Consider the following 12,014-nt stretch of genomic DNA (forward strand, 5'->3'; position numbering starts at 1 on the left):
TTGTTTGATATGTATTTTCAGAAATACAATTTTGATAGACACCTACAAACCTCTTGCCTAAATAACACAAGAAATAGCACAAATATACAAATTTATTGAATCAAAAGTAAGCTCCAACAAATATCCCCTAAAAACAAAAACACACTTGACATGTTAAAAACTATGGTGGGATAGCATGAGAGATAAGTCATGCACATGTGCACTAATAATTATTTTATAACGGTAGTACAGTAGTTCATACAGTATATGTACACAGAAGGATTGGACTGGGCCCATAGATAAAAAGCATCAATATTAGAGGTTAATCATGGTACAAAAAATACTACAACCACTTATCAGAATGCAAGGAACAGACGTTACTGAGGTAGAAATACCCGGTATGTGGTGGACTGGTCCCTTGTGTTTCCCCACCTCACCATCCAGCGCGTTTTGTCTTGCTTCCTCTGGGAGTGGTAAGGTGGGATGCAGGAGAGGCTATAAATACCCAACATGTTTAAGAAATATTCAATGAATCACAATAAGTACCAGAATGTTTCCAGCACCTTCTTGAATCCATACCACAAAGAAGAATGCTGTTCTGATAGAAGGACCCTAAACCTATTGACTATTGTATGGTCAATAAAATATCTATTCAGTGTCTCAGAAATATATGCATAATATACAGATAACACCACATATGTCACCGGAATAACAAATCTCTGATCATATTGCCTTCAAGGGGGTATTCCGGGCAAAAACATTTTATCCCCTATCCAAAGGGGAGCTGCGCCTCCAGTTTCGGAAACCTCCGGGACTGGGGACGTGATGTCACGCCACGCCCCCTCCATTCATGTCTATGGGAGGGGGCATGATGGCGTTAGGGCGGGGCAAACCAGGCAATTGCCTAGGGCCCCCATCCCCCAGGGGCCCCCCTGCCAGCTGCTCAGTAGCAGCTCAGCAACCCGCTGCAGCTCGACCGCGGCCCCTTTAAAACAGTGACCAGCAGCGGGCCCGGAAACTTCTCCTGCTTTTTCTATTTTTTCATATTTCCTTACCTGGCCGCACTCGGCAGGCTCAGGTAATGCGGCGGGTCTTGTGGGCTGTGTGGATGATATGACGAGTGACGTCTCCTGCCGGCTCCTCTGTGGGGCATCAGAGACGTCACTTAGCTGTCCGGCCACGGCTGCAGGAAATGATGAGTGACGTCCCTGATGCCGCGCAGAGGTGCCGTCAGGAGACGTCACTCGTCATATTATCCACACAGCCCACAAGACCCCACATTACCTGAGCCTGCCGGGCACGGCCAGGTAAGGAAATATGAAATATAGAAAAAGCAGGGGGAGAGGGGGGACCTAATGTGGGGGAACTATGCTGCCAACCTAATGTGGGGGAACTATACTGCCAAACTAATGTGAGGGAACTATACTGCCAACCTAAGGTGGGGGAACTATACTGCCAACCTAATTTGGGGGAACTATACTGCCAACCTAATGTGGGGGAACTATACTGCCAACCTAATGTAGGGGGAACAATATTGCCAACCTAATGTGGGGGAACAATACTGCCAACCTAATGTGGGGGAACAATACTGCCAACCTAATGTGGGGGAACTATACTGCCTACCTAATGTGGGGGAACTATACAGCCAGCCTAATGTGGGGGGAACTATACTGCCAACCTAATGTGGGGGAACTATACTGCCAACCTAATGTGGGGGAACTATACTGCCTACCTAATAGGAACTACAACCTAATGTGGGGGGAACTATACAGCCAACCTAAGGTGGGGGAACTATACTGCCAACCTAATGTTGGGAAGCTATACTGGCAACCTAATGTGGGGGAACTATACTGCCAACCTAATGTGGGGGGAACTGTACTGCCAACCTAATGTGTGGGGTAACTATACAGCCAACCTAATGTGGGGGAACTACACTGCCTACCTAATGGGGGGGGAACTACAACCTAATGTAGGGGAACTATACTGCCTACCTAATGTGGGGCAACATACTGCCAACCTAATGTGAGGGAACTACATCCTAATTTGGGGGAACTATAGTGCCAACCTAATCTTGGGAAGCTATACTGGCAACCTAATGTAGGGGGACTATACAGCCAACCTAATGTGGGGGAACGATACTGCCTACCTAATGTGGGGGAACTACAACCTAATGTGGGGGAACTAACCTGCCTACCTAATGTCGGGGAACATACTGCCTACCTAATGTGGGGGAACTATATTGCCTACCTAATGTGGGGGAACTATACTGCCATCCTAATGTGGGGGAAATACAACCTAATGTGGGGGGGAACTATACTTCCAACCTAATGTGGAGGAACTACAACCTAATGTGGGGGAACTATACTGCCAACCTAATGTGGGGGAACTACAACCTAATGTGGGGGAACTATACTGCCAACCTAATGTGGGGGAACTATACTGCCAACCTAATGTGGGGGGAACTGTACTGCCAACCTAATGTGGGGGAACTATACGGCCAACCTAATCTTGGGAAGCTATTCTGCCAACCTAATGTGGGGGAACTATACTGCCAACCTAATGTGGGGGGACTATACAGCCAACCTAATGTGGGGGAACTAAACAAAAATATTACATTTTAGTATTCTGATCCCTATAACTCTTTTATTTTTCTGTATATGGGGATGTATGAGGGTCATTTTTTGCGCTTTGATTTGTAGTTTTTACGGTACCATTTTTGTTTTGATGGGACTTTTCAATAGCTTTTTAGATATTTATGGTATTTGAAGTGACCAAAAATGTGCACTGGAGAAGCAGCTCCCGCACGGAATGCAGGTGCTGCAGGGAGATCGCGGGGGGTCCCAGCAGCGGGCCCCCACGATCAGACATCTTATCCCCTATCCTTTGGATAGGGGATAAAATGTTTTTGCCCGGAATACCCCTTTAAATAAAATGAAACACAGTTCCTGTAAGAAACCCTAATACCTGGATATCTTTGCATCAAGTCTGTTTTCTATTATGCTATGTTACAGCATTGCTTACCATCAACCAAAGCAATGCATGTGCAAAAAAATGGCATACAAAACAATGGCATAAACAGGGTATTAAGAGTCATCGCATCAAGGCAACCTTTTTTCCAAAAACAGCTGCCTCAGCATACTGTAGGTCAAGGTCAGGAACCCCCACTAATCCCCTGGTATAATTGTTATCAGATAAATAGGTGACCTAACAATATAACACATGGACAGACCAGGTTCACAAAATAAAGTCCTGTCTTTCTACTAAAACAGACGGGATCCCTCTAGAACATCCAGGTGCTGGTATAAGGCAAATGGACAGGATTGTTTTGATGAGACAGACTCCATAAAAAAATCAAAATTAGAAACATGGCCGGAGAAGACAGTACTATTTACTAAATCATTAACTTGCTGAAGGCAACCACACGTGGTGTAATAAGTATGGAAAGTATTAACTTTATCATGTCCTGATGCTGCTTGCAGTTATGTAGTGTAAAATAGTTCATGAATCAGGAACAGTGTCCTCTGTTCAGGAGATGAGAAATCAGGTCATGGATTTGGGTCAAATTTTAAACAAAATGTAAACCACTTTTTTTTATTTTTTACTTTGTTTAACAAAGTTGCATTGTTTTGTACCTTACAAAATATAATCTTTATTCCCTAATTTCTATTCTTCATGTATTGCAGATAAGTGTCTTCAAAATAAAGGCTGTGGAGCTTGGAATGCTGTCTAGAGTACATATCGAACATAATGCTGTTGGTTATGGAGCTGGATGGTATCTAGATCAAATCACCATACAGAAGTCAGATAAGGCGGATATTAAATACCTGTTTCCATGCCAACGCTGGTTAGATACTGCAATAAATGACAAACAAACTGGCTGTGAGTTAAAGCTCCTTGGGAAATTCAACAGAACTAATGAAAAACTACTTACATCCTCGGAAGGTAAATTCTAACCTTTAGATTAACACAATCAGAGCATTAATTCAATCTACAATATGTTCTGCTCTGCCAGCAGTGGCCACTTTACTCTAAACCATGAGCATTACACTCTACATAATGTAGGAAATAGATGAGTGATCTATAAATATGTGATCACAGAAGTCATAAAAATGCCATCACAAAAGTCATCAAAAAATCTGCGTATGTGAGCAGATACTGCCAACAGGCTACTTCAAAGACAGAGAAAAAGATCACCATGAGCGCTGGTAGTGCCTCTCCCTTAAAACACAGCTGTTTTTGCTGCAGACCTGTCCTTTCTCTTAATCACTAACAGAAAGCTTCATTATTATCCGCCAAAATATAGGAAGCAGTGTCATTGTGCCGTCTTTTCCAAGAAATTCTCTTCAGCAGAGCAAAATTATTCTACTGGAGGCCAAGAACTTCTGACTGTCAAGTGAGCATTAACGTAATGGCAGCATCTCTGGAAAGGGCTAAGTATCCTGTTGTCATCTATACAGATCATATAAACTGTATATGTTTTACCAACCTAAAATTTGAATAGTTGACAGGCCCACTAGGCCCTGTCTTTGCGATCCTTGACTTGTGTTTATGTACCTTAAGCTACCTTGTTGATTTTGGGTCCCGTCAATAGAGGGGGGTGTTCCAGTAAAGAACAGTACAATCCCTTAGACACCAAATTCCAATTAAGTCAGTTCTATTTGTAGCCTTAAAGGGATACTCCAGCGCTTAGACATCCTATCCCCTATCCAAAGGATAGGGGATAAGATGCCTCATCACGGGGGTCCCGCCGCTGGGTACCCCCGTGATCTTGCATGCAGCACCCCAGTTAAAATCAGTTCCCGGAGCATGTTCGCTCCGGGTCTGATTACCGGCGACCACGGGGCAGGCGGTGTGTGACGTCACGCCTCCGCCCCGTGTGACGTCACGCTCTGCCCCTCAATGCAATCCTATGGGAGGGGGCGTGATAGCTGTCACGCCCCCTCCCATAGACTTGCATTGAGGGGCAGAGCGTGAGGTCACACGGGAGCGGAGGCCTGACGTCACACGCCACCGGCCTTGAGATCGACAGTAATCAGACCCGGAGCGAACATGCTCCGGGGACTGATTTTAACTGGGGTGCTGCGTGCAAGATCATGGGGTCCCCAGCGGCGGGACCCCCGCGATCAGGCATCTTATCCCCTATCCTTTGGATAGGGGATAAGATGTCTAAGCGCCGGAGTACCCCTTTAAGATTCAACTTTTAAAGTACATAAGCAGAACACATGTTTTAGTTCTTTTAAAACTCAATGGGCTGTGTTTGTCAAGAGTAGTGTAGGTGAATGTCTTTTTACCCCATTAATTCATGTGGTTGAAACTGTATACCTGCACCAGATTTATTACATGGCGCAGGGCAAGTGATAAATCTGGTGCTGATCACATTTCTTACTTCAGTACACCACTTTGTATAGTGATTCCTCTGCAACATTTTGTGCCACTTTTTATCCTGTACGACAAAATGTGCGACTTAATGCTGTCAACAGTGTTTTAAGCCAAGTCAGGGCTGGTGTAGATTTGCGCCTAATTGAGCGCAGTTGCGACAAAAGATGGGACAAACTGGAAAGCCGCATTTCATGAATACCTTACCACTTCATTATATCAACTGAAATCATGACTTGGTATGTTCTTTTAGAAAAACCTTCTAAAGCAAAAGTCGCAATGACAAATCTCAAAACAGCATCTGAGACAAACTGTGAGACAAATGTACACCACAAAACCAGGGTAAAACAAATAATAAATACCCCCCAATGTACCTCAACCATGCATGTACATCTACATATACATCTACATGTATGTCTGGTGGCAGGAGCTGACACCTGCCATTAGTGGCCAGGATTGGAGATAACCCCAATCACAGCTGTTTAGCCACCTATATGCTGCAGTGTCTGTCCTGTTTTGCCTTCAACTGCCCTCTGCAAAGTGAACTGTAGGAGGTCAATTGATTGTAATGGGAACCATTAGGCATTCTAAAAGCTTCTGGGGCTACGATAATTGTGCTTCTGGAGAACAGCAAAACGACAGTAGATCCCAATACATTAGCATAGCAGTGTATTGCACAAACAATCACATTGTCATTTCCCCTAGAGGGACTTAAATAGTAATTAAAAGAAAATGTTTTGAAAGAGAGCCCGTAACAACTAAACTTCAAATCAACACATTTTTTCAGTTTTTCAAGTAAAAAATCTTTACTAAATAAATAAACAAAAATTGATATTAACCGAATGTGGAAGTGCTCAGACTGTTATCATACTGACACTATGAATCATATTGACATTCTGAATAAAGTTAAAGGGAATTTGACAGCTTGTTCACTCATACCAAGCCCCATACACAGGTGAACCGAAGGCAGTGGGCAAACGGGTGAAGTGGGGACAGAGGCAGGGTTTCTCGCAATGCCAGCTCCTGTCTCCATAGTGGTCATTTACATTGTAGCAACGGGGGCTCTATCTTACTAATTGGACCACCGATTGGAGTAATTGTTTTACTCAGGTTTACCTGCACTATATTCCTGTGTATGGGGTTTAGTGCAGGTGACCAAGCCATCAGATTGCTTTTAAAGTGCTTATTCCAATATTAAAAGCTATCCCACAGCTGCAGAATTGGGGACAACTAATAATCAGTGGTGGTCCAATTGCTGGGACCCCCACAAATCAGTGAAAGGAGTGGCCCTCCATTCTTCTATATGAGGTGGTCAAAAGCTGCACTCAGCTATGTTCGGAAGTCCCATAGACAATGTTACCTCCATTGTTATGATCAGTGGAAGTCCCAGCAGTTGGACCCGTACTGATTAGCTAATTATCCCTAAGAGTTAAACATTTAATTTTATAGACAATTTACAGGTAACATTAAAAAGGGCATAACAACCCCTTTACTGCTTTGTCAATGGGAAGAATAAGTTATAGCTGTTAGAAGATAAGGATAAAAAAAAATATGTAACAAAAAAAATTGCCTGGTCATTTTGTAACAATGACTATCCTGGACTTTCTGTAATACTCCCCCCCCTAAAAAGCCACTAAAAATGTCTTATATTACACACAAAAGTGGTGTGAAGTTAATGTTTGTATAAGGTGATATGCAGTTCTGCAGTAGAAGTTGCAGTGGTTCTGCCAATTGATGTCACAAAAAATATTCTGCAATCTGTGATAGGGTTATGCTGCATTTTTATTTATTTTTTTGTTACATTTTAATAAGATTTTTAAAATCCTATTTGTTATAATTTAACAGTAAATTATTGCACTGGTCAAAGCTTAGAAAATCCAGTACATATGAGCATATGCTCCATCTGGGCTTAGCTTTTAAGAGAAAGAAAGAAAGAAATACAGAAAGACAGAAATACAGAAAGAAAGAAAGAAAGAAAGAAAGAAAGAAAGGAAAGAAATAACTACAAAAGGCCACAAAATGTATTTAAATAAACTTCTGATCAGTCAAGTATTAAAGGGGTACTCCAGGCAAAACCTTTTTTATATATATCAACTGGCTCCGGAAACTTAAACAGATTTGTAAATTACTTCTATTAAAAAATCTTAATCCTTCCAATAGTTATTAGCTTCTGAAGTTTTCTGTCTAACTGCTCAATGATGATGTCACGTCCCGGGAGCTGTGCATGATGGGAAAATACCCCCATAGGAACTGCACAGCTCCCGGGACGTGAATCATCAGAGAGCAGTTAGACAGAAAACAACAACTCAACTTCAGAAGCTAATAACTATTGGAAGGATTAAGATTTTTTAATAGAAGTAATTTACAAATCTGTTTAACTTTCCAGAGCCAGTTGATATATAAAAAAAAAGTTTTGGCCTGGAATACCCCTTTAACAGCTCCGAACAGAAAAGGATGATCATTTAGTAAACACACATTATGTATTAGTGTTGGTTCAGTGGACAGCTTAAAAAAGAGAAGCTAACATGGGAATGCAATTTCTGACATAAATATCTTAAAACTGGAGTATTTAGTGACTTGTTACAGGACCCAGTGGACTCGTGTCAGAGTGAAATATACAAACAGTTTGCAATAATGCTCCATAAAACACATTCAATAGAGCACCACAAACACACAAACTTTTTATATATGTGACATAAATTCACTGCTAATAGTTCCCTATCCACTTTGTGATGACAAACCACCACCGCTGTGACATTACAGCTGTAAAATGTTCCCAACTGCAGCCCTTGAGTTTCCTCATATATTGTGGCATCAATGTAATCTTATCCAGTTCAGCCTGTTTGCTAAAGTCCATCTATATATGTAATGACATGCACTGTAATTTTTTATGAACCAGGTGATATAGAAGACCATTTTTGCTGCATTCAAAGGAGCTGAAAATTTCAAAATCCAGTAATACAACTGATGCGTTTTTTAATTCCCTATATTTTTTTTATGATACAATGCAAAATAAAAAATGGGTATAATAATTATATTTCCTTCGATCAATTAGTTGAAAATAATAGGTAGAAGAAAGAGGATACCCAGCACTCACCAGTAATGCACAGTGAAGATTTATTATGCCATAGTGTAGTACAAGGTTGCGTTTCGGCGTGGGAGCCTTCCTCAGCTGTGTGTCTAAGGCAGATAGCGGAGGAAGGCTCCCACGCCAAAACGTGTCCTTGTACTACACTATGGCATAATAAATCTTCACTGTGCATTACTGGTGAGTGCTGGGTATCATCTTTCTTCTAACTGTGGCTTTACCCTACCTTGTGCACCACCGCAGATTCCACAGAAGTGCCGACATATCCCTATATTGAACTTAGTTAAAAATAATGGCCGAGATTTATCAATCTGTCTGAGACAAAAACTGTTGGATTTTACCTATGGCAACCAATCACAGCTCAGCTCTCAAATCTTAAACTGGTATGATAAAATGAAGGATGAGTTGTGATCGGTTGATATCTGTCTAGGACAAGAATCAGGCACATTTTTGTTTTAGAGAGATTGATCAATTTGGGCAAATCTGTTGTTTTGGGAGTTCGGCATTATTATCTCCAAAATTATTGCGGCTATTATTACTTTGCTATAGTGGGAAGAATATTATAATAACCAAGATTGATGCTTCATCTAAAATAAAATCCTTTATGATGTAGAAATGTGTGGTGGGACAGGAGCTTTGTGATGATAAGTTATAAGAAAGAATCATCTGGAATATGAGGTGCAGTTTTGGGCTCCGCAGATGTAGGTTTCCTGGAAAGGTCTTAAGATGACTAAATGCGGAGAACTGGCATGCGATCTATTCCAAGAGACATCATTTATGTCTGGTGGGAAAGAGTTACATCAGAAATACAGGTAGAAAAAAAAGCAAAACTCAAAAATGAAAATTGGCCCAGTCATTACTGCCAAAACAATCCTGCGTCATTAAAGGTTGAAAAAGATTCCTAAGAAAACAGCCTAAAAGGAGTCCATTGCACTTAATTTTGCTTCTGTAATAATTAGATATAAAATTAAACCACATTGGAACTGACTGATTGCTCATGCAATGTAAATGCATTTGAGATACATCTCTAAATGAGTCCCAAAAACAATATGTGAACATAACCTAATAATATTCACAGTGATGAATAAACAGAGATGGGAAGTTGGGGTAAATAGATTCAGGAAGACTATCTGATTGTCTTTGTGGTACAGCAAAGGACTTTCCCCATGGAAAAGCATTAGCAAAGTTTTACATCGGTCCTGTTGCACTAAATCAATGATGTCACAATAGACAGAGCTATTCTAATTCATGTTATATCACAAGCCATGTTTTCAGGTTGTACTGTTGGTTCCGATGTGTATCGGAAAAGCTTAGCTACTGGATATGTTCCTCACATTCTCAAAGACTTAACATTTTAAGTGTACCTGTCATTTGCAAAAACTTTCTATATTATTGTCATTACCAGGGCTGGACAGGGAGAGTGAGCCCTAAGCTGTCCCTTGAAACACTCGCCCTCCCTACTTGTCCATCCACCCTAAATGATGTATCAACAACTGGACCCCAGTCCCTTCCTGCGCTAAAGTGCAATGGGCATAAAGGTACACACATATACAGTACAAATATACAATCTGGGACAGGTCAGAAACGTAATTGGAATACAAAAAACAGAACAGATATTAATATACAAACAAGGTAGAATACATACTAACATACAGTTCAGACACCGGAATCAAGATTAACGGCAGCTATGAATATGATGAACAAGACTAGATATGGAATAAGTATACAGCAGAAACCAAGAGATGCAGGGGATGAACAGATGAACTGGATGTCAAACACTAAACAGGTCTGGAAAAACATAAAACACAGTTCACACTGGACACAGAACACTCAACATAAACAGATACTAGTTAAGAGGACACAAACAAAGCCAAATACCAAAGCCAAATAAACTCCTAGCCAGCAGGCACACTCCACCATGTAATCACAATACTGGCCTTAAAGGAAACAGAAATATAATACACGGAACACTAGACTGAGAACCGGATGAGTCTGAACAGACTTCAGAGAAAACTTCATAACATAACATAACATGGAGAAATACGGATCAAGATAACAAACAGGAATATTACAAAACCAAACTCCATAACATGGAGGAATACGGGTCAGGACTCTAAACAGGAATACTAAATACTGAACACGGGTACAAGGACAAGACTAACAGCGTGAACACAGACTAAGATAACAAGGTTAAAGCAGAACAGACATACATAATACTAAAAGCCGACAGATGTACTAAAACCAAGCAGAGTAAAATTTATATCATAACAGGAAACAACCATGGTAAAAACTCAGAATATAAAGACACACATAGCAAAGGTGAATCATAAAACAGTAAGAACTAATCACCAGCACAGAGCTTGGGTTTGCATAACCCTGCCTGAGTTCCCATTGGCTAATAGCATTAACTATTCCCTAGCCAGGGAGAATAGCACAGAAAATAGTTCAGACCCAAATCTAGTGTCTGAATAAACACCAAAACAGAAAAATACAAAAATACACCTGTATTTGGTCTCCTCACAAAAAACACAGGCAATAGCTGCAGGCACAAAATTTACAAATTTTTTAACCAATGTATATTATAAACATACATATATTGATATTTTCTACATTTTATGAAAAGTTTTTGCTAATGACAGGTGCACTCTAACCTCTTAAGGAAGCAGGGCGTACCTGTATGTCCTGCGCCCGCTACAGCGGCTAACGGTAGCTGGGACCCGTGGCTAATACCGGAAATCACAGATCGTGGTGATGTCCGGTATTAACCCCTTAGACGCGGCAATCAAACTTGATCACCGCATGTAAAATGTAAAAAAAAAAAACATCCCGGCATGAGGGCTGGTCAGGACCACTGCGGTGAAACCGCATTGTCCCGATCAGCTGAGGACATACGAGGAGGGTCCCTACCTTCCTCCTCGGTGTCAGATCGGTGATTGATTGCTCCAAGCCTGAGATCCGGGCTTGAGCAATTGACCGCCGAAAAAACACTGATCAATGCAATGCTATGGCATAGCATTTATTAATGCCTGCAATCAATGTACTGTATGTTATAGTCCCCTATGGGGGATATAACATTGCAAAAAAAAAGTGAAAAGAAAAAGTTAATAAAGATGATTCCCTTGCCTAATAAAAGTTAAAATCAACTCCCTTTTCCCATAAAAAAAAACTATGTAAAAATATTTACATAAACATATGTGGTATCGCCATGTGCGTAAATGTCCGAACTATAAAAATAGATTGTTAATTAAACCGCATGTTCAATGGCATACAGAAAAAAAATACCGTATTTTTGGTCACTTTTTATACCATAAAAAAATCAATAAAAAGTTATCAAAAAGTCAGATCAAAACAAACATGTTACTGATAAAAACTTCAGATCACGGCACAAAAAATGAGCCCTCCTACATCGCTATATGCGGAAAAATAAAAAAGTTATAGGGGATCAGAAAAGGACATTTTTAAAAGTAAAAATTTTCGTGCATGTTGTTATTATTTTTCCCAGAAGTAAGACAAAATCAAACCTATATAAGTAGGGTAACAGAATAAAGAGAAGGTGTCATTTTTATGAAAA

General features: G+C 40.7%; 1 protein-coding gene across 4 annotated transcripts in view; it reads left to right on the forward strand.

Moving 5' to 3' along the window:
- LOC130274080 (lipoxygenase homology domain-containing protein 1-like) overlaps positions 1-12,014 on the forward strand; it is a 316,463-nt gene that overhangs the window by 136,392 nt on the left and 168,057 nt on the right. For all 4 annotated transcript variants that reach the window (XM_056521934.1, XM_056521930.1, XM_056521931.1 and 1 more), the window contains one exon: positions 3,663-3,921. In XM_056521934.1, coding sequence (XP_056377909.1) covers positions 3,663-3,921 — 259 coding nt within the window. The remainder of the gene's footprint in view (positions 1-3,662; positions 3,922-12,014) is intronic.

Source organism: Hyla sarda, chromosome 5 (assembly GCF_029499605.1).
Source record: "Hyla sarda isolate aHylSar1 chromosome 5, aHylSar1.hap1, whole genome shotgun sequence".
In the NCBI taxonomy this organism is placed as follows: Eukaryota; Metazoa; Chordata; class Amphibia; order Anura; family Hylidae; genus Hyla; species Hyla sarda.